Raw genomic sequence first — 24318 nt, 5'->3', positions numbered from 1 at the left:
TTAACCTCTTCGGTGCCAGTTGCTGGTGGCTATGGAACACTGTTACCTGCTGTCCAGTAAAAAGAGGTTTAAATGACAAGCTATTACATTTGCAGTTAAACTACTGTTTCACCAAAGATCCTTTCTTCAGATATCAATAATGTCTTTATATGACATCTGACCTCTGTGGTTTCAAAAGTTCATGTACAATGTTTCCAGAATTTGCTTAGAATCCCATGATTACAGTATAGGTTTTGGTGTAATGTTATTATATGTTCTATGTAAAATTTATTTTTGCTATATAGAGAGGGGTGATGGAGGGCTAAATAATTTTGTGAAAACAAGGAGTGCCTCACCAAGTGGAACAGAACTGGTGCAAGCCCCCTTGATAAGAAACTTGCGGATCATTGATCATGCAAGAATCAGCTACTATAGTTTCTCTCTTCTGCTCTTGGTTGGTACCAATTTCTTAAAATGTCCCCCTAAGGCCAGCAGGATCTCAGCAACACTAGTGTCTTGTGTTTTACAGGAGGGTTCTCAGGTTGGGGGAGGGAGGTCGATTGTGATTGTTGAATTTATCAAAATTTCAGGAGACTTATGGTCCCAAGACCCAGAGTCCCTTGCCCCCAGTCTTTTAAATAATTAGCAATACCTCTATTTATTTATTATTATTTTATTTTTAGCTTTTATATACCGATCTTCTTGCATTGGATACAAATCAAACCGGTTTACAGTGAACAATAAAAACTTGCCAGTGGGCTTTACATAGAACAAGAAACATCTAAGCAAACTTTAAGTAACAAAGTATGAAAAATGAATTCAATAACATCTTAAACAATATCCAGCTTTGGAAAGTACCTGTCTTTACACTAACCTAAAGGTTATTATGCACACGCTAAAATTATTGTATGCGTAAATTCTCCACGTGTACTTTAATAGAATATTTGCTGAAATTATACACATTTCATTACAAACTTATCTGGGTACTGGCATAAACATGCATAGTTTCGGGGTGGATATGCAGTATTTTATAAACAGCTGCATAGTTTATCAAATGCAAGCATAACTACAGACACACTGACTTATGCATACTACTTAAAATTATCCTCTGAATCTGTTACCAGTTAGTTTTGTGGCGTGTCCCCTGGCCCCTGTACTATTTGAAAAAATAAATAACTGCTCCCTATGAAGTTGTTTCACATCACACATAATTTTCTTCAGTTCTTTAAAAAGGAAGAAAAGAAAAATATCTTACAGTAAACATCAATTGGCAGCCTCCAAGGATATAGTCCAAGAAGGAGTAATCTCTTGTGATCTAAAATGAAAGAAAACCTTTGATGAGTTATTTCAGTTTCTGCTCAGATGAATCTCTTGTGCCTCACTTCCACACTGCAGGGTTTTATGAGGTGAATTGGCAAATATAAGCTGCATATTTGCTTAAAGTAGGATTATAGATGACTCAGTTTGGGTGAACAAAAATACAACAAAGATTTTCAATCAATATTAGATGTGTAAAACTCCATTTGACAATAAGATTGGACATCAAGAGACCTTCTGTAGAAACGTATGAGTGATTTGGAGTAGACAGCTGAAAATTACCCAAGGCATCCAACTGTAAAACCTACACATCTACACCTCCTCCTTTTGGATGTCTAACTCTTGCCTTCTAATTTTGCTTGATTCTCCTGAATATTTAATTTATTAGACACACAAGTGGTCCCTTTGCAAGTCTGAATTCCATTTCAAGAGGCCTAACTGTTGTCCAAATCTTTGAAAAGTTTATTGCATGTATTTTAGCTTTTCAGACAAAATAATTTAACTTTCAGTCTTCCATCAGTTTATATCATAAATCTGTGAAAATGTTTCAAAAGTACGATAGGACTACTTCTTAATTTGGATCATAGTGATCATAAAGAGAGTGCCACAGTTTCACCTGTTACACTGGCTCTCGATGTCAGGGTTTGGCCTGGTGCACAGTCTTCTCTCCATCAGGAATCTTAAGTGAACCTTGTCTATAGCCTTGCCAAGGACCTCCTCACTGGTTATACTTTGCCCAAACCTCAGTCCCATTTAACCCTGCCTTGTCATTACCTAGTTGCTTCTTCATCGAGTCATCTTGGCTCCCTGACCTGATCACCTTATTCTCTCATTCTTGTCTTGTCCTGCAGCTGACCCAGGCCTCCTGTCTTGTCTTGCAGCTGACCCAGGCCTTCTGCCTTGCCCAGTGGTCTCTCTTGGCCTCCTGCTTTACCCTATAGCCTCCCAAGCCTCCTTGCTTTGCTCTCTGGGCCCCTGGGCATTTCTGCCTTGCCTTACACTCTCCGGGTCTGTTAGGTTCTCATATCCAGCCTTGTGCCCTGTTGGGCTTCCCTGTTCATTGCTGCCTGTTCTGTCTAGTCCAGTCCTGTCCAGTTCTTGTTCTGTCTTGTGCCACCCTGTCCAGGTCCTTGTCTGTTTCCTAGTCCTTGCCTTTGTCCCTGGTCCAGGTTGTTCATTATACCCAATCCTAGGCCTAAGCCTGTATCTAGTCCTCAGATCCAGCCTGTCTCTGTCCAGCCTGCTCCAGTATCCAGTCCCTAGCTTCCAGTCTGCTCCAGTATCCAGGCCTCAGCTTCCAGCCTGTCTCTGCCACAATGTCCAGCCTGTGCCTGACCTCAGTTCCTGCCTGTGCCCGTCCTGCCTCATCCAGTCTGACTTACCATGATGTTCTGCAGAAGAAGCCAAGTCCTACTGGCATGTAGAACCCAAAGGCTCAACCTGCAGGGAGAGGGCTGACTAGGCAGAAGATAAGCCCAAGTCTTGCCCTGCAGTCCTGCCCTACTCCTGCAAGGGTGCAACCAGAATCCAGACGCCACCCACATGACAAAGTTACCAAGTGTTTGATGAAAGTTCTTGTATAAACTAAACTGTTAATTCTGTACCAAAATTCAAATATATATCCATCTATTATTCCTAATATGTGAGATCTTAAAAAAGATAAATGTGTAGGGCAGTGGTGCCCAACCTGGGGTCTGCAGACTCCTCAGGGTCTGCCAGACCATAACAAGGGGTCCATGGGAAGTGAGCAGAAATAGAAGAAAGCCCACATCGTGAAAGGAGATGCCCTACAGATTGCTGATGCACCACAGTCAGAGAAGGCTGAAGGAGGCATCAGAGCCACTGGCACATTCATCCCACCAGTGGCTGAAGATTAAAGGAGGACCTCAGACTGCCAAGTTCATCCATCCCAATGGCAGTTGAAGACTGAAAAATGCCACAGTGCCACTGCAACCACATCCCAACTCATTAACAGCCTGAGAGAGGAAGAGGCCATGGGACCCTCCCCCAGATTCCAGGAACTAAAGCAGAGCCCCAGGAGAGAATGAGGGTGTGAAAGCCTGTGTGAATGAGAGAGAAGGAGCATTTCTATGTGTGTGTTTGTGTGTAGGCGAGAGAGAGAGGGATCATGTGTGAACGAGTGAGAATGAAAGTGAGCATGTGTGTATGTGTATAAAAGAGAGAGTGATTATGTGTGTGGGTGAGAGAGAGACCATGTGTGTATGAGTGAGAATGAAAGTGAGCATGTGTGTATGTGTATAAGAGAGAGTGATTATGTGTGTGGGTGAGAGAGAGACCATGTGTGTATGAGTGAGAATGAAAGTGAGCATGTGTGTATGTGTATAAGAGAGAGAGTGATTATGTGTGTGGGTGAGAGAGAGACCATGTGTGTATGAGTGAGAATGAAAGTGAGCATGTGTGTATGTGTATAAGAGAGAGAGTGATTATGTGTGTGGGTGAGAGAGACCATGTGTGTATGAGTGAGAATAAATGTGAGCATGTGCGTGTGTGTTAAAGAGAAAGGGACCATGCGTATATGAGTGAGAATGAATATGAACATGTGTGCGTGTGTGTATGAGAGAGAGAGGGAGAATGTGTATCAGTGAGAATGAATATGAGCACATGTGTGTGCTGAGGCGATCAAAAAAGAAAACAATGTTAAGAATAATTAGGAAGGGAAGGGCAAATAGAATGATGGATGCCATAATGCCTCTGTATCTCTCCATGGTGAGACCACATCTTGAATACTGTGTGCAATTCTGGTCATCACATCTCAAAAAAGATATAGTTGCACTGGAAAACTGCAGAGAACAGTGACCAAAATGATAAGGGGCATGGAATGGCTGCCCTATGAAGAAAGGCTAAAGAAGTTAGGGCTGTTCAGTTTAGAGAAGAAAATACTGAAGGGGGATATGAAAGAGGTCTACAAAATCACGAAAGGACTTGAACAAGTTAATGTAAATCGGTTATTTACTCTCTCAGATAATAGAAGGACCAGGGTGCACTCCATGAAATTAGCAAGTAGCTCATTTAAAACAAATCAAAGAACATTCTTTTTCACTCAGCGCATAGTTAGGCTCTGGAATTCATTGCCAGAGGATGTGGTTACAGCAGTTAGTGTAACTGGGTTTAAAAAGGGTTTGGATAAGTTCCTAGAGAAAAAAATCCATAAACTGCTATTCCTGTAATTAATAAGCAATAGTAGCTTGTGATTTATTTATTGTTTGGGTACTTGCCAGGTACTTGTGACTTGGATTGGCCACTGTTGGAAACGGGATACTGAGCTTGATGGACCCTTGGTCTAACCCAGTATGACATATCTTATGTTCTTAAGAGAGAGACAGAGAGCATGTGTGTGTGAGAATGAATGTAAACATATATATCTATATCTATCTGTGTGTGAGAGAGAGCAAGCATGTATGTGAGAGAGGGACCATGTGTATATGAGTAATAATGAATGTGAGCATGTGTGTATGTGTAAGAGAGAGAGCGGGAACATGTGTGTATGAGTGAGAAGGAATATGAGCATGTGTATGTGTGAGATAACATAAAATATTCTGGGTCAGACCAAGGGTCCGTCAACCACAGTATCCTGTTTGCAACAGTGGCCAATCCAAGTCACAAGTACCTGGCAAGTACCCAAACAATAAATAAATCACAAGCTACTATTGCTTATTAATTACCGGAATAGCAGTTTATGGATTTTTTCTCTAGGAATTTATCCAAACCTTTTTTAAACCCAGTTACACTAACTGCTGTAACCACATCCTCTGGCAATGAATTCCAGAGCCTAACTCTGCACTGTCTCTCCTACCCTGCCAGTCTCTCTCTCTCTTACCCCCCCCCCCTACGCCACCAAAAAAGGTTGGGAACCTTTGGTGTAGGGGAACCAACATACATTGAATCACTGTCAACTTTAAAAGCAATTCATTACCATAATCATAGGTTTCCCCTTATATATTTTGAAATTCTTGCTGCATATAAAGTCTTAGAAATTGGAGATTTATGAGGGGTCATGTGATGCTGCGGTGTTAACCAGATGCTGCTCTCCCTCACATCCAGCCCCAGTCTCTTTTCATGGCTTAAATCTTTGGCAATTTCGGCCCTACCTTGGAAAGCCATGGCGGACAAGGCAGCAAAAAAGTCTCTGCCCATGATTTGGGGAGACCAGACAGTTTGCACTAAGTGAACATGCCGAAAAACTGCAGCAGATTGCGCGGCCTGCCTCCGAAGATGACAACATGGCGGACAATGAGTTGCGATGGAGAAGGTACAGAGAAGGGCAACCAAAATGATAAAGGGGATGGAACAGCTCCCCTATGAGGAAAGGCTGAAGAAGTTAGGGCTGTTCAGCTTGGAGAAGAGACGGCTGAGGGGGGATATGATAGAGGTCTTTAAGATCATGAGAGATCTTGAACGAGTAGATGTGAATCGGTTATTTACACTTTTGGATAATAGAAGGACTAGGGGGTATTCCATGAAGTTAGCAAGTAGCACATTTAAGACTAATCGGAGAAAATTCTTTTTCACTCAACGCACAATTAAACTCTGGAAATTGTTGCCAGAGGATGTGGTTAGTGCAGTTAGTGTAGCTGGGTTCAAAAAAGGTCTGGATAAGTTCTTGGAGGAGAAATCTATTAACTGCTATTAATCAAGTTTACTTAGAGAATAGCCACTGCTATTACTGGCATCAGTAGCAAGGGATCTTCTTGGTGTTTGGGTACTTGCCAGGTTCTTGTGGCCTGGTTTAGCCTCTGCTGGAAACGGGATGCTGGGCTTGATGGATCCTTGGTCTGACCCAGCATGGCAATTTCTTATGTTCTTATTATATTGCTAATTCATTAATGCCTTACAAGCCAACCATAGTTTTAAGATCTTCCCAAAAAAGAACTCTCACCCAAAGAAATATTTCTGGAAAGTACCAAAGAATGTACCTTTCAATTTCAGGCCCCATTGATATGGAATACTCTACCTTTTAATTTTTTGTATAGAGTGATTTTATGAGATTTAGGAAAATGATTAAGATTTGGCTCTGTAACAAGTGTTTTCCTAGGACAGTAGGATGTTAGTCCTCTTTTTTTCTCTGCAGGGCTCCATCTGATGATGTCACCCATGTGTGAGGACTACCATCCTGTTTGTCCTAGGAGAATTTCCTTTTTCCTATAATACACGATGAAGACTACCTGCTTAGATTTTAATATATGATCAAAGTACTTGCTCTCCCTGTTTTACCTTTTGTTTTTGTTTCTATGTTTTTTATTTTATATAATATAACTTTAATATGTGTTACTTTTTTTGGTTTGTGTACTTTATATTATGCTCTGTTATTGTATTTTTATGATACTGTGTTATATTGTACACCATTTTGAAATTTTTGAGAAAATCATTCTAACAAATTAATATTACCATTACCCAGAAAAAGGACCTTGGAGTCCTTGAGGATAATAAATGGAAATCCTTGGCTCAGTGCATGGTAGCAGTCAAAAAAGCAAATAGAAATGTTAGGAATGATCCAAAAAGGAATAGAGAATATAATGGAAAACTTCATAATGCCTCTGTATTGAGCCATGGTGCAGATGCACCTTGAGTATTGTGGACTGTTCTGGTCACCCCATGTCAAGAAAGATATAGAGCAACTAGACAAGGCACAAAGGATGACAACAAAAATGATAAAGGGGATAGAATATCTCTTCTATGATGAAATTTTGGCTTGGAAAAAAGCTGGTTGACAGGAAACATGATAGAAGTATAAAATCACGAGTGGTATATAACAGGTAAATGAAGAAAGGTTATTGACCCTTTCAAATAATAGTAAAATAAGGGGACACTCCATGAAATAAGATGTGTGCTAATTCATTTAGCACACTATCAAGCTGTGGAATTCTTTTGCCAGAGGATGTGATCGAGGCGACTAGCTTAGCGGAGTTCAAAAGAGATTTGGACAAGTTCCTGGAAGAAAGGTCCATAACACATTATTAGCCAGGTAGACTAAAGAAAGGTATTGCTATCCTGGGAAAAAAATAACAGAAACTAGATCTATTTTATGGGATTTGCCAGGTACTTGTGTCTTGGATTAGCCATTGTCAGAGACAAGATTGTGGGCTCAATGGACCTTGGTCTGATCCAGCATGGTTAATTCTTATATTCTTATGACTGGGTTAGAAATTGGTCAAGTGAGAGGTAACCAAGGGTAGTGGTAAATGGAGTTGATTCTGAGGAAGGGGTGTTAATAGTGGTGTGTCACAGGGTTCAGTCCTTGGTTCTTTTCGACATGCTAGTAAGTGACATAGCAGAACGATTATTGGGAAAGGTTTGTCTTTTTGACAATGATACCAAAACCTGCAATAAGGTAGACAGCTAAGAAAGTGTGGAAAACATGAGAAGGGTTCTAGTGAAGCTCAAAGAATGGTCTAGGGTCTGGCAGCTAAGATTTAATGCTAAAAAATTGAGAGTTATGCATTTAGGTTGTAAAAACCCCAAGGGAGAAATACAGTAAAGGGGGGAAAATTCTTCTAAGCACAAAAGAGCATAATCTGGGGTGAGCATATCTGATGATCTTAATGTGTCCAAATAGGTGGATAAGGCAATGGCAAAAGCCAGAAAGATGCTTGGCTGCATAGAGAGAGGAATGGTCAGCAGGAAAAAGCAGGTGATATTACCCTTGTATAAGTCCCTGGTGAAACCTCATTATACTATGTACAGTTTTGGAGACTGTATTTTCAAAAGTATATAAACCAGTTGGAGTGGTTCAAAGAGTGCCTACTAAACAGTCCAGTGACCTTTGTTCTAAAGCATATGGAGACAGACTTACAGATTTAAACATATATACCCTAGAGCAGGGGTGGGCAGTTCCGGTCCTCGAGGGCCACAAACCAGTCTGGTTTTCAGGATATCCCTAATGAATATGCATGAGAGAGATTTGCATGCACTCTGCCTCAGTTGTATGCAAATCTATGTCATGCATATTCATTAGGATATCCTAAAACCTCGACAGGTTTGTGGCCCTCGAGGACTGGAATTGCCCACCCCTACCCTAGAGGAAAGGTGGGATAGGCAAGATGTGATAAAGACCTCCAAGGTTTCCATGTACAGGAGGTGAGCCTTTTTCTTAAGAAAGGAGGCTTTACAATAAGAGGTCATGGGATGAAGGTGAAAGAGGGTAGACTCAAGAGGAATCTTAGGAAATATTTCTTTACAGAGAGGGTTATGGATGCATGGAACGGCCTCCCCATGGAGGTACTGGAGACAAGGACAGTATCTGAATTCAAGAAGGCATGGGATAAACACAGAGGAAGAAGTAGGGATTGTATAGCTAAATAATTGGTGTGGATGGGCAGATTAGATAGCTGATATGGTTTTTTTTCCCCTGCCATCATATTTCTATGTTTCCATTAGACCTGATGAAGAGCATCTATACTTCTTCTATGTATTATCCTATTCTTGGACACAGGATGTTCCCACACCTCTCTTTCAATTGTCTGGGTACCCATGTCACAACGATGACAAGCGTTATGTCCCTTTGTCCCAACTTGAACAGTCTCAGACCAAGTAGTGGAATCTACATTGCCTCCTGTTCAAGATGGGCTGGAGGGACACAACTCTTGTCATCATTGTGACATAGGTACCCAGACAATTGAAAGAGAGTTGTGGGAACATCCTGTATCCAAGTATGGGATAACACGCAGCCTAAGTACAGATTGCTCTTCAACAAGTGTCATTTACACCATTCAATGTCCATGTTTAATACTCTATGCTGGCTATACTTAAAGATCAGTTATGTACCGGAGAAGATAGGACTTGCTTGAACACAGTGATGATACAGGACCTGTAGTGCAGCATTGCCTGACTCATAATCATAACCAGATGTTCGCTGATCTTAAAAACATAATTACTGAGTATGTGGTAATATCAGATAGAGGAGGTGATCGCATTGCTCATTTGGATCATCGAGAACAGCAGAGACAGAAGAACGCCCTTTCAGTTGGGGTGGGGACAACCAAGATCTTTTCCAACGCCGCCCGTATTTCTACTGTCAATTTTTTTTATATTACATTTACAATTTTCTATCTTGATTACATTCTTTGCATAAATTAGAGAGATTAATTATTCATTCCCAGACCAAATGCTTGATGCTAAATGTAATTATGTAATTATGCTCTTAGATTTCATTACTATACTTTTATTTGATATTTGAAAGTTATTATGATTTTGTGCTTTAGATTCTTTTACAGTCACAGATTAATTTTTAATTGCATTTTACTTTAAATTATCTATATACCTTATTGTTTACTATTTGTATTTTTATATTTATAACTGTAAACCGTTGTGATGGAAACTCCAAATGACAGTATATAAAGCCTATAAATAAATAAATAAATAATAAATGAACCAGACATAGTGGTAAAGGAGAAAAAGAAAAAAGAAGCACTGCTAATAGAAATGTCATTACTAGGTGACTATTATGTACAGTATGGAGAGAAGATCATCAAGTACCAAGAGTGAAGGCTGTTATGTTGAAATCACACCCCTCAGAGAAAAATCAACAGTGCCCACAGTATCTGGGATTATGTTGGAACCGATAAGCCTTTGTCATTTTTTTGTGGTAGGTGGGTAGGGTTGGGAGCGGAGGTAGAGAGAGCAACAGGAGAAGGAGTGAGAGCAGGGAGAAGAGAGCAAGAAGAGGTGGATAGGAGTGGGGGAAAAGAGGAGGGGGGTCAAAGGGAGAGAAGGGACCTGTACTTTTCAATATATTTATAAATGATCTGGAAAGAAATACGACGAGTGAGGTAATCAAATTTGCAGATGATACAAAATTGTTCAGAGTAGTTAAATCACAAGCAGATTGTGATAAATTGCAGGAAGACCTTGTGAGACTGGAAAATTGGGCATCCAAATGGTAGATGAAATTTAATGTGGATAAGTGCAAGGTGATGCATATAGGGAAAAATAACCCATGTTATAGTTACACAATGTTAGGTTCTATCTTAGGAGTTACCACCCAAGAAAGAGATCTAGGTGTCATTGTGGATAACACATTGAAATTGTCGGTTCAGTGTGCTGCGGCAGTCAAAAAAGCAAACAGAATGTTGGGAATTATTATTGACCCCCCTCCTCTTTTCCCCCACTCCTATCCACCTCTTCTTGCTCTCTTCTCCCTGCTCTCACTCCTTCTCCTGTTGCTCTCTCTACCTCCGCTCCCAACCCTACATGGAGCGATACAGAGGCATTATGACGGAAAATGTCATAATGCCTCTGTATCGCTCCATGGTGAGACCGCACCTTGAATACTGTGTACAATTCTGGTCGCTGCATCTCAAAAGATATAATTGCGATGGAGAAGGTACAGAGAAGGGCTACCAAAATGATAAAGGGGATGGAACAGCTCCCCTATGAGGAAAGACTAAAGAGGTTAGGACTTTCAGTTTGGAGAAGAGACGACTGAGGGGGGATATGATAGAGGTGTTTAAAATCATGAGAGGTCTAGAACGGGTAGATGTGAATCGGTTATTTACTCTTTCGGATAATAGAAAGACTAGGGGGCACTCCATGAAGTTAGCGTGTGGCACATTTAAAACTAATTGGAGAAAGTTCTTTTTTACTTAACGCACAATTAAACTCTGGAATTTGTTGCCAGAGGATGTGGTTAGTGCAGTTAGTATAGTTTAAAAAAGGATTGGATAAGTTCTTGGAGGAGAAGTCCATTACCTGCTATTAAGTTCACTTAGAGAATAGCCACTGCCATTAGCAATGGTAACTGGGAATAGACTTAGTTTTTGGGTACTTGTCAGGTTCTTATGTCCTGGATTGGCCACTGTTGGAAACAGGATGCTGGGCTTGATGGACCCTTGGTCTGACCCAGTATGGCATGTTCTTATGTTCTAATAGGTGATAGCTTATGAATTTCTATTTAAAATGATATAGCTAGATCTAAACACATATACATAGGAATTTCAGCAATTACCTTCACAAACTGGCTCTCTGATAACTGCCCTCTCTCAATCTGTGAAATTGAAAAAGTACATGTGGTGCTTCGCAATTTCTGCACTTTTAGCTGCATTTGGGGGAAGCGTTTCTGGGGCCATGCTCTGGGCACAACTGCAAAACATGCACAGATTGCATCTTGAAATCTACACGTGTTATTTTCCTGAAAATTCTACTTTACTTAGAAAAGGCGCAAATATCTCTGGGTACCTTTTGCTCTCAGAAATTTTCAAAAGGAAAAACGCGTGTACTCTCCTTATTGAATTTGGTGGATAAAGTCTGTAGGTAAAAAGCACCCATGGATTTTGCAGCAAAACAACTAATTTGATGACTGCCTCCATATGCATGTTTGTGTATTAAATATAAATGTGTGTGTGCTTGTAATGATATGCAGGCATTTTTCTCCATATGTATATGCACACACATTAATCCTCACTGCTTGGCTTGGTTCCAGCTGTTAAGTTTCTACAGAACCAGGCAGCAGGCACTGGAGAATCCTAGGGCAAAAATCTGACCAATGATACGCTGCAACAGTTTCCTATTAGGAACACCAAAAATGTAGAGACCCAACTGGTCTCCAACTAGATCCCTGCCCTTAGATTTAGTCAGCTAGAAGGGATATACCATTCCTTACAGCACCTCCCCCTGAGGCTGGCTGGGTGCTATCTCATTCCAGTAAGGGGGGGGGGAGAGTCAAGGTTTCAGCTGAGGCAGATTTGTGTTTGAAGAAGGAAGAAATGTTTTGTGTGCTTTCCAAGTTAGGTCCTCAGTCTAACAGAGATGGAGAGACACAGCCCTGCCAGGTCTTTGTATTAAGGTCTGAAGGGAAGGAGGTATTTATCACTTTTGACTGCTGTTTAAGATTTTTCATGAACAGACCTGTACCTTCTGTGACGCAGAAACCCTCTCCAGGTGTGCAGGAGGAATCTGTGCACTTCTTTGCCCAGCCCAGAGGAGGTTGCGGAGGCCACAGGAAGGTTCAGGTATGGTTTTTTTTTTCTCTAAGATTGAGTTGTCACCATCTAATTGGGAAGAAAGTTTTTTTCTGCCACCTTCCTTGCCCAAGACTGGAAGTTAAGATCAGCTTCCAGAACAGACCTTTCCCCCCAGAAAAGTCTCCCTGAAATCCAAGATGGAGGCAAGAGGAGGAAGACACCTGGAGACCCCCCCCCCCCCAAAACGAAATTTCCACCCCAGGATGCAGGACAGCAGCCAGACTGAAGACTGGGACTTACCTCGTGGACCTCAGGTTCTGTGAGAACCAGGAACCCTACCCACGGTTGGGACACCCCGGCCACGCTGGGATACATAGTCTTCCTCAATGGAAGATACTAAAACGTCAACGCTGCACCCCGATGGAAGAGAAACAAAGACAGCTTGCATTCTCTGGCCATCACTAAACTTGTATGTACTGGGACATTAATTTGTTTACTCATCTTGATTGCCTTCATACCAATCACAGTAAAATATTTTTTTTAAACACCCATCCAGTGAGTCTTGCCCGGTCTGTGTTAGTACCTGGCCCAAAGAGCTGGGACAATGCACACATGAAGGAAGCTAGACCTGCCCTGGGCCTTAAAGGTTATCTTTTTGCGCCCCAACAGCCAGAGCCCATTCCTGGGGATGGGGAACATGGAAGAGAGAGAGAGAGAATGGAATCCCAGAAGCCTTTGGACACAGTAAATCCGCTGAAAAAGGGTTACAAAAACATCTCCTAGTGCAGCACGACTAAGTTATATTCTGAGCTTTGAACTTCCTCCAGCGGGCTGAGTTTTTACCCACTGCGGTTTATGACTACTGTTCCCTCATGTGGGCAATAGAAAGGGAAATACTTAACGAGTATTCTGCTGTCTTGCGTATCTCGCTAATTTCATCTCCTTCTCATCTGCACCTTAGTACAGGAAGTGGAGGGGGTGCCTGTTATAGTGGGTACAAGGCCTAGTAGGTCGGGGAGAGGGGTTAAATTATAGATTTCCCTGATCATTACTTTCTGTGTTGCTGAGCGGTACATTTGTCCATTCGCACTAACCCGGACTGTTGTGTGTTATTGGTCAGTAGGCTCCACTGAGAATAATGGGGCCTGCTGAATATCAATGCATATTAATAGGATTTAACTACTTGAAATGCATGCACGTAAGTAGATATAATATTATGGAACTCTATTTAATCATACTCTAATCTGCTTTGAAGTGACTGCCAAACCAGAAAAAGCAGAATACAAATCCCAAATTAAATTTGTGTATGCGCAGCGATTTGCATTATGCATGTTACTGCAAACTGATAAATATTCCCCTAAATAAAACGCAGAAGAGGAACACAATGGATTTTGACAATTGTATTCATTAAGAATTATCTTCTGGAGCTAAAATGTAATTGGCTAATCTCAGCTGACAAACCGCAATGAGGCAACCAGAATTTTTGTTTTTATACTTCAAACCTTGATTTTAAATTCTGTTTACAATAAGCTGTGAAAAAACAGCATGAAGATCTCCGTCCTACCTTGCACGATTTGACTGTGATAATTCCTGAATTTTTGTAACTCTTTTTCTTCTTTTGCTTTTTTGGGTTAATGCATTCCATCTCCACCTGTAATAAAAAGAAGAAAAAAAAATAAAAGGTACTTTGCAATGCTTTCAGGAAGGTAGCCGGTTTTAGAAAGGAAATAGAAAACAATTTGGCAATTTGAAGCTTAACTGCTCCAAAGTCATTGAAATGTCTTTCTAGCTTTCATTCGTACTACAAGTGTTTCCTACAACAGAATTACTTTCTGTGCAGGCACAGTTACAAAACGTTAACTGTATTGGTTGCTTCCTTGCATTTTCAGCTCCGGTTCTCACAGCACCCCCCCAGAACAGAGCTGGCTCTCAGGATATCCTACAAACATTGGCTTTATCATTTGCGTTATTTTGGTTATCCTGAAAATCAGACCTGTTAGGGGGCTAAGGGAACCAGGACTGAAAACCACTAAGTTAAACATGAACCAAAACATTGTGGGGCGGATTTTCAAAGGCCCGCGCGCGCGCCGGCGGCCTATTTTGCATAGGCCGCCGGCGCGCGTAAAGCCCTGGGACGTGCGTAAGTCCCGGGGCTTTTGTAAGGGGGCGTGTCGGGGGCGGGGCCTACTGATGCGGCGTTTCGGGGCGTGGCGCCGGCCCGGTGGCGTGGTCGAGGCCTCTGGACCAGCCCCCGGGACCGGAGGACGGAGCGGGGCTGCCGGCCGACAAAGGTAAGGGGGGGGGGGTTAGATAGGGCCGGGGGGTGGGTTAGGTTGGGGAAGGGAGGGGAAGGTGCGGGGAGGGCGAAGGAAAGTTCCCTCCGAGGCCGCTCCGAAATCGGAGCGGCCTTGGAGGGAACGGAGGCAGGCTGCGCGGCTCGGTGCGTATCTTATAAAATCAGGCGTACTTTTTAAAATCTGCCCCTGTCTGTTCAGGGCTTTAGTTGCATTTTAATTTTTAGATGTCAAAAAGTTCCATGGGAGGAAGGAAGAATGTATTGCTTTTGTTGCAGTTTTCCCCCACACCACTGAAAACAGTGATTATCTTTTCCTTCATCACCACCTTTGAAGCAAGTTTTCTACTGCAGCAAAACTGATAAATTCTCTTTCTATTATGTCACCAAATCTGGAAAAAGTCTCCTGTTTTATAAGCCAAAGTAGCAATACATTTGCAATTTTAATAAACAAGTTTTGTTTTGGTTTTTTTTTCAATCAACCGTTGCCTTCTTTTTAAGCAAAAAGAAAAATCTCCACACTGAGATTAGCTAAAGAGAGTTACATGCCATCTCATATCCAAACTGGACCTCAAAGCCCTTGACAATCGTGATGAATACAAGATCAGAATTACCCAATTGTGATAGGAAACCAGGATAAGAACCAGTCTAGAACTCCCTCACATTCATGCCCCAGATGACATACAAATGCAGGAAGGGCTGCGGTCTTCATCTGTCTCAGCAGGCCTTGGATTCACACAGGGGGACAATTTAAACTGGTTTCATCTTTATTACTCCTGGGGGAATTCTGCGCAAAATTTTTTAAAATTCTGCACATAAAAACTTAAAATTCTGCAAACTTTATATTGGTCAAAATAACACAATTTACATGACAGTCTTTAAGTAATTACATTTTAAATTAATACAGCAAAATATTACTTAAAGATGCAGCGTTCTAAATATTTTGAGCAGAATTTCCCTAGAAATTCACTGTAAGAGTGTCCCTTCCACTCGCTCTCCCTACTCCATATCCAGCTAAATTTTAGCCAGATAAAGAGCTATCCGGCTAGAATTTAGCCAGATAAGTTGCCGAATATCGCAACTATCCATCTATCATAGTTATCCATCTAAATGGCTTTTGAATATGAACCCCAACATAAATAGATAAAAGCAAGGACATAACAATAAATCACAAACAAATAAAAAATAAAAATTATCTAAAAGGTTAGAAAAACTGCTTGTTACCGAACTTTATGGCACCTGTGTAAAATAGAGGTTAATAGCATTTCTTTTGTGCCTTACTGTAAACCGTTGTGACAGTACCCACCTTAACGACGGTATAGAAAAAGTTTTAAATAAATAAATAAATAAAATCTGCAGAGCCTCAAAGGAAAAAATTCCTGAGGCATCTGTAAAACTGATAACTGTAAGTACTTAAAAACTGAGCAGTAACTAAATGTATAACGCCTTCTTAAACAAATAGGCCTTCAGCATCTTCTTAAATCTAATAGATATTTTATTTTTTTTATTCAATTGGTAAATCATTCCAGAGTGAAGACCCTGTTCCCTGCAGGCTGCTTGTGAGGGGCAGGGCTTGTGCAGGAAGCAGAGACTGCAAACAGTCGCTCTGTAGCTTTTTTCAGATGACTGGTGGTGGGGAATTTCAGGTTTATTGATTGTGCAGCAACAAGCTGATCATGCAATTTCTCCAGCTGCTGCAGAAACACGGGAACCTGGCTGCATTGCTCTTATCTCATTATAGTTTGTCTATTCTCTGGATACCCAAGTCTTTATATGGCTCACAGGTGACTAAAATTTCCCTTTCCAGTCTATAAAAAGTTTCTTCAATTTAGATCACAAGTGTCGGAATTACAGAATAACTAAGAACACTGGTCACAATGGACCTGAGTTACAAAATGTTTTACCCACACAAAAGAGTAGATAAACAGGTCTGAATTGTTCACGTTCCGTACTGGCCAGTTATGAGGCCGTTATACATGCCTACCATGAAGTCAGAGTATACACTATTAACACATTCTACAAACAGGATACACTATAAAAAGATATCGACTATCACATGAGCCAGGTGGATTTGCTTGTAATATTTCCAAACAGTATTATACTGTCTACTTAAAAGGAAATTCAAGTTATTTGTCATTTGGAATTGAAGGTCTCATTCAGGCCGATGCAATATCACCATGTAAAAAAACATGCGACCAAACTGGGTGCACCTTATTTGAATGTGCACACATCTACCTCTCCTGCGCGCTTGATGCAATAAGCAAATGAGCTGCAGTGTTAAAAGGGACACGCAGGTGCTCAGGAGACGTGGCTGTGCAACCACAACAGCCTGGCCAGAGCTCCCTTCCCAAACCCAGCAGAGCTGTTCCTGATTGATCCTTTTCACAGATACACCACTGAAAAGGACCAATCCCTTTTCAGAAAGCTGTCCTGAAAGGGGATTGTGGTCCTTTCACTGACATGTGACACTGAATGGACCAATCAGCAATAAGCGAAGGAGTGAATAAATTAATATTAAGTGCCCAACACTTAATATTGATTTATTTACTCCTTTACTTACTGCTGTTAGGGGTACCAATTGGGCTAGACCTTGGGGATGCTGCTTTCTGTTGTTCCCCCTTTGAGGAACCACAGAAAGCAAGATTTTATTTTTGTTGAGCCCTTAAGCATGGCATGATTCTGCTTTCTGTGGTTTCTCCTCCTTAGTATCACCACAATACTAATAGGATAAATCACAGAAAGCAGAATTTTTTGGGTTTTTTTTGGTGAGTCCTTGAGCACGTATGCTTTAATGCCAGCTCCCAGGCATGCATTAAATTTGCCGCATTAAAATGGGTGCTTTGGATGCGCAGCAATTTTTGGCATTGTGGGGTAATAGCTAATAGCCTCGTCTACATGGAATTTGCATGCAATGAGGACTATTAGCTATGTACTCGATTGTACGCGTATTTTGATCGCGCTAATCCCCGTATTGCATCAGGGATTATTTTAGCTCGTCCAAAACGCGGGTCCAATAGAGTGTTACTCGGTACGCTAGCCTGAGTGCACTATATTGCATCGGCCTGATGGTGGGGTATGTTTTGGGGAAAATATATCCTGTCTATGTGGAATGGATTCAAATGCTTTTTAGTTGAATTTCACTTGTATGTGGGAACTTTCTGTAGTGTGCATTATTCTTACTTTGCTAAGAAGGACAGGAATGAATTTCTCCTTTCCACACAGAACTTACCCATATTTTTCCAGCCTTTATTATCTTAAGCAAAAAAGCCATCTACAATACATTTTAGTACATTTACTGAAAACAGCTTTAATCTAGTAGAGGTATATTAGCTCAAAATCTCCAAGAAATTTCATAATGATAACCACTGCGAGGTCTATTTTCAAAAAAACATAAAACAGATATCTGTCTTATTTTAGCTAGATAAGTTAAGTTATCAGGACATTTAGCAGAAAAACTTTGAAAACTAGCCAACTATGGGGGTCATTTATCAAAGGCTTATCGCACCCAAGGCGCAGCCAACTGTCTAGAAGGGGCTAATAACTGTAGCCTGATAAAGCAAAGTGCCTGTCTGACAGCAGCTGAAACCACAGGTAAATGGGCTCAGTGCAAATCTCTACAGCTGAACTGAAATAATTCTGGGCTCGACTTGACAAGCCCTAGATATGGGCACCATTAATGTACAAATAAAGATCCTTTTACAATATGATTATGAATTTGAAATTAATCTCCTAAAGTAATTAACCCATTACCACTTATTTAAAAAAAAGTATCTCCTCTTCTTCATGTTCATATAATAATGCTTTATAGTATGTCATGAACCTCTGTTCATTTGGTATTTACTTTTGGTTCACTTAATATGGTTGAGAAAGTTTTTAGGACTGTTTATGTATTTTTATTAATTAAATATATATATATATATATATATATATATATATATATATATATATATATATATATATATATATATCGTTTTGAAAATTCTGTTTATCTCTCAATAGACACCTTTAAAAATTATAACTGTTTATGTACTCCTGATGCAGATGATCAGCTGAAACATGGCCATGTTGGGTTTTTAATTTGTTTTTTTTATTTCAATGTTTTATTTTCTATTACAAAGCCTATGGGACTGTTTATTAGCTTGACAAAATACATGTTCAAATGTTACAGAATTTCGAGTGTTGACTACTTAAAGGATTTAATTATTTTTATATCTGTAAATGAATTTCTTTATTTGCACCTCTTATATGACGACGTATTTATCATTTTATGACCTTATTTCAGCTGTAGTGGTTCTGCCTTTCATTGCCATGCCACTTTTGCTTTGTCCGTTTTCACAGACCAATTTTACCCAGGCAAATGGCTTTACAAAATTCCTCTCATAGGTCCTACCAGTGTCATGAATCAGGACAGCTTCAGGTTAGCAGCAAAATACTTCTTCTATCACTGTCACACGATCTCCATCACACAGCTTGTGCTAGAACACTTTCATGAATTATATGCATATTTTTGCTTGAACTATTTTTCTCATATTAAGTAGATAATGCCAACATAATGTGTAATCGATGACTCAAACATTTCTGCCATATGCCATATTCACGCACCATTCATGAAGAGCTGCTTGTAATTGTTTATCTGCCTTGACTTATGCTATAAGCAAAGCACTGAATATACAGGAGGTAAAATCTGCTGCTATTAAAGGGAGTCTGTCGAGAACTGACTGAAGTAGGAAATCAACTTGCCATTAAGCCAAGCGAGGGCAGAAGGCTGTGTCCCTCTGGAAGTCTACATGGCACAGATTTAGTGCATTTCCCAGACAGAGAGAAAGACAAATCAAACAGCCAAGTTATGAATTTCAGATGTAAATGGGATTGAAGGCTCAGAGGAAAACACATATATAGAAACAGAATATTATGACATATAAGGAACGTAAGGCCTGTCTAGTCTGTCCAATTTAAATTCCTGGTACAATGCCATAGACCAGTGTTTCCCCAACTAGTGTGCCTTCAGACCTGAACAAGTGTGCCATGGAAAAGTCACTTCTGCGTGATGCTCAGATCCAAGCCAGCACCTGAGCTCTGCTCTCAGCACCTCACAGCAACAAGAGACATTAGCAGTGGCTCTTAAACGTGTAACAGCTTCTTTCTGAGAACATGGATATTCATACATTTCTTCTCTTCTAAGTTACAACACAAGCTACACAGAGGTAATTAATGGACAGCATTGCAGGGCATGGTTAGCCAGCCCCTGCTTTGTTCACCATACAAAGCACCTCCATATCTTCTCCTGCCTGAACTTTCTTGTTTGAGTCCTTCCAGCTTCGGTCCTATCCCCAGGCTGAATAAGATGGGGAGAGTGTGCACTGAGCACTGGATGTGACTCATTCTGAGTGTTGGAAGCAACAGCAGTGGAGAAAACAATTATCTGCATGGCAGCCAAAGCAACTAACCAAGCCAACGGCCCATATCATACCAATCTTTTCCTTCTATACTTGTACGTAGTGCCTACTGTAATGAGCTCATGTATGACTTTGGCCCCTTCTCTTACTTTGTTTCAAAGATTGGAAGAGAAATTGGTGGAGCTTTCAGTGCTTCCCTAGCTCTTCTTTTGAACACGTTAGTCCTCTCCATGTCTGCTTTGTCTGCCCTGCAGAGGTTGGTGTGCCACCCAACATTTTTTGTTAATATAGGTGTGCCTTGGGCTTAAGGAGGTTGGGAAACACTGCCATAGATTGCAGTTGATCTCAGGTATTCTCCTCATTTCCTTGCAGCTAGGAATCCTCTGTCCTCAGCTCTTGCTTTCTTACCTTTGCAACAAGACTGTTCTCCATTTGACTTTCAATAAAATAGGAAGGGGAGAGAGAGGCAGGGTGAATCACTATGAGACCATTAAACAATTTACATTGTAAAATGATATAGTAGATAACATACAGCAGCATACATGGGAAAAATATTTGGTTCAGATTTATGCTTCGGATCAGAAGCTCATTTGTTTCTTTTGGGTTGTACTGCCCTTGGCCCTTGATCTCTATATTAAGTGCCTAGATTGTTAGTTAAACCTTTTTTCTAGCTTCGGATACCAAAAGACTCATTTGCTGAATACCAAACAACATTTATTAGAACAAAGAAACAGTTCAGCACTAACTGTGAATGGCAAGACAAAGAATAGCTGTATAGTCAGCAGTGGCTTGTTCAGCTGAACGGTTTATCCCTGTCCCCAGAGGGATTACAATCTAAGTTTGTACTTGAGGCAATGGAGGGTAAAGTGACTTGCCAAGGTCACAAGGAGCGACAGTGGGACTTGAACCTTAGTGTCTTGGTTCATAGCCCACTGCTCTAACCACTAGGCTATATATATAAATTTGCACCCCGTTTGTGAAGCAGGGCCAGGGCCGAACGATGTAATCAAACGCTGCCCTGAAGGGAGAGTTGCCTCGGTGGGGTTAAGTTCGAACTTTCCCTTTCCTCTTTGCCAGTATTTTTCAAAAAAAGTAACTTTCACACGGAGCAAGCATTTCTCGGACCTGGCTCACGCCGCCATCTTGTTCCTCCCGCCTTAGAGTAATTGTTTTAACCCTGCATTGGTGTTTACCAACCCAGGCCTAGGTTGGATTAAGTTGTCTTATATGCACTACCTTATTGATCATTTTTTGGATTGAGTTGTCTTGTATGTACTATCTTATGGCTTCATTATTCTGTCAGGGTCTGGCTGGCTGGGTCTGGGGATTCCCCCTACAGGAGCATCACAGGGCTTCATGGCAGGTATAACTTTATATGCATAGATTTATATCCACAAACATGATAGGAGCAACTCACCTCCTCCCCCTGGCCTATTTATTGCCCACCCTCCCTTTTCAACTATATCTGTGAAAGAACTCTATATCATACCATTACTATATATATATATATACACACACACACTCTACCTTATTGATCATTTTTTGGATTGAGTTGTCTTGTATGTACTATCTTATGCAACCCCCCCCCCTTTTTTCCAACCCAGTCCCTCCCCAGGTTTATTGTTAACTCCCTTGGGGTCTAGTAGGGGCAGAAGTGAGCTCCACTCACTCCTAACCTGATGGTGCTATTTTTTCAAAATGACACTAGTTGACCCCCATTTTGGGTTACTCATTCACAGGTACATTTTCAAAGGCGTTACGCATGTAAATGTAATGTACTATCTCAGCAATTTTCAAAAGCACTTAACGCAGGTAAAACCTATTGGCAATTCAATGGCATATACTGCAGCAATAAAATTGGACATCCAAATGGCAGATGAAATTTAATGTGGATAAGTGCAAGGTGATGCACATAGGGAAAAATAACCCATGCTATAGTTACACAATGTTAGGTTCCATATTAAGTGCTACAACCCAAGAACGAGATCTAGGCATCATAGTGGATAACACATTGAAATCGTCGGTTCAGTGTGCTGCGGCATTCAAAAAAGCAAACAGAATGTTGGGAATTATTAGAAAGGGACTGGTGAATAAATCGGAAAATGTCATAATGCCTCTGTATCGCTCCATGGTGAGGCCACACCTTGAATTCTGAGTAAAATTCTGGTCGCCGCATCTCAAAAAAGATATAGTTGCAATGGAGAAGGTACAGAGAAGGGCTACCAAAATGATAAAGGGGATGGAACAGCTCCCCTATGAGGAAAGACTAAAGAGGTTAGGACTTTTCAGCTTGGAGAAGAGACGGCTGAGGGGGGATATGATAGAGGTGTTTAAAATCATGAGAGGTCTAGAACGGGTAGATGTGAATCGGTTATTTACTCTTTCGGATAATAGAAAGACTAGGGGGCACTCCATGAAGTTAGCATGGGGCACATTTAAAACTAATCGGAGAAAGTTCTTTTTCACTCAACGCACAATTAAACTCTGGAATTTGTTGCCAGAGGATGTGGTTAGTGCAGTTAGTATAGCTGTGTTTAAAAAAGGATTGGATAAGTTCTTGGAGGAGAAGTCCATTACCTGCTATTAATTAAGTTGACTTAGAGAATAGCCACTATTACTAGCAACGGTAACATGGAATAGACTTAGTTTTTGGGTACTTGCCAGGTTCTTATGGCCTGGATTGGCCACTGTTGGAAACAGGATGCTGGGCTTGATGGACCTTGGCCTGACCCAGTATGGCATGTTCTTATGTTCTTATTCAAAAGCCCACTTACAAGAGTAAAGCGAATTCATACATGTAAAACCCAGCTTCACATGTGTAAATGCTTTTGAAAATCAGGCCCTCAGGCTTTAAGCAGAACTTATGATTTAGCTGCTGCACTGCACATATATATTCCCTCGCTTCTATATTAGGTTCTCCTCATCTGCATCACCCTTATTGTTGGTGAGGTTGCAGACTAACTGGAATTCATCTACATGTATGTTGGGACTGCCTTCTGGATGGAATTGGAAAGTGAAATTATAAGCATCACCTGTTATCAAGTTTATACTTGTGTCTAATCTTGGTTTGTTGGGGTACTGGGGAGAGAATATTGTTTCATAAGGGAACAAGAAGCTTATGATTCATCTCTTGCATGCTGCCGGGTTCATAATACCATTGTTTTAGAAATATGGCTCCTTCGCTTATATAGTAGTGTAAGCAAATGCAAGAGATTTTCTTAGTCAAAAAGCTTACGCTGATAAGAAGAACCAGAAAAGTATAATCTCCATTGGTATAAAGTTAACTCTAGCATGTCTTGAATATGGCACAATTGTCATACCTACGGTGTCTATATCTTTGGTTTAGATATGCATATGTAATATCTTCTGCTTTGGCCCGACTTCTCAATTTATCTTTACTTTATTCTGTAGACTAATGTTCATCTATCTTCATCCTTTTCTTATCTGTTTCTCACCAAATTAAATACAAGCTTTTTTTATTTTAAGGATTGGCCTACAGACTCTTTCTGCAAACTAGAATCCTTGGCAGCTTCATTGTTACTGAAGCATCATTGGTAAACAAAATGATTGTCTATATTAACTGAATTCTATAATAAATTGTTACCAAAAAAATGCTGAAAAACTTTCAATTTCATTGCATAGTTGTGTTAGCATTACTTTCCACAAGCCAGATTTCAGTGTGAGTAGAAGGCAGGCTTGCTTTAAGAATGGAAACTAAGTGACTCTAGAAACAGGGGAGGTCGTAATGCTACTGCTAACACCCATTCAAACGTAACCCCTTGGTCACTTGGTGAGACACCAAGCACTGCACAAGCCTCGTCTGTGTGTGTGCATGTGCCCAAAGGCTGGCAACTCTCTAGTCTCTGGGCAAATGACCTTCCCCATAAGTTATACCCTGGTGGTTTCTAGGGATGCTTTGGCTCCCATAAAACCCAGGGTTCACATAGTACCGTAAAATGACACTTATGGACCAAACACAAAAATACTGGAATCACCAAATGACATTTCTGTGGGTCACTGAGCAGTCAAAAACACAGAGCTAACAAACTAAATTACGCTAACTCAACAAAAAAACAAACATGCACAACTTGCAATTTCTGTGTATTATTTCTTGGCCCTTAAATCTGTAACAATGTGGGTATGTGCCTGAGCTGCTTTTGTTTGCAAGCAAATGAACAGCACAGCACACAAAAAATCTTTGTGCATTTAATACTCCAGGAAAGTTAATTACATCTTAAAAGAGGTGCTCTTAGTTTTCTCCTGGAGTATCGTCAGACTAATGTGACTGGTGATGCTCCTGGAACTGCAATTTAATGGAGCTGCAAGACCCCATATAATCACCCCTATTTCCCCTGTCTAAATATCCTGGTGGCCAATGGTACCACAACTTCCCTATCCCTTCCATGTTACCTGGCTA

General features: G+C 40.8%; 1 protein-coding gene across 4 annotated transcripts in view; it reads right to left on the bottom strand.

Moving 5' to 3' along the window:
- Positions 1-24318, bottom strand: part of CPNE2 (copine 2) — a 455723-nt gene that overhangs the window by 148930 nt on the left and 282475 nt on the right. For all 4 annotated transcript variants that reach the window (XM_029608729.1, XM_029608728.1, XM_029608731.1 and 1 more), the window contains exons 9-10: positions 13777-13863; positions 1235-1294 (exon numbers count right to left, since the gene is read on the bottom strand). In XM_029608729.1, coding sequence (XP_029464589.1) covers positions 1235-1294; positions 13777-13863 — 147 coding nt within the window. The remainder of the gene's footprint in view (positions 1-1234; positions 1295-13776; positions 13864-24318) is intronic.

The sequence above is a fragment of the Rhinatrema bivittatum genome, chromosome 7, assembly GCF_901001135.1.
Source record: "Rhinatrema bivittatum chromosome 7, aRhiBiv1.1, whole genome shotgun sequence".
Taxonomy (NCBI): Eukaryota; Metazoa; Chordata; class Amphibia; order Gymnophiona; family Rhinatrematidae; genus Rhinatrema; species Rhinatrema bivittatum.
This window is presented reverse-complemented; position numbering and strand designations above follow the sequence as displayed.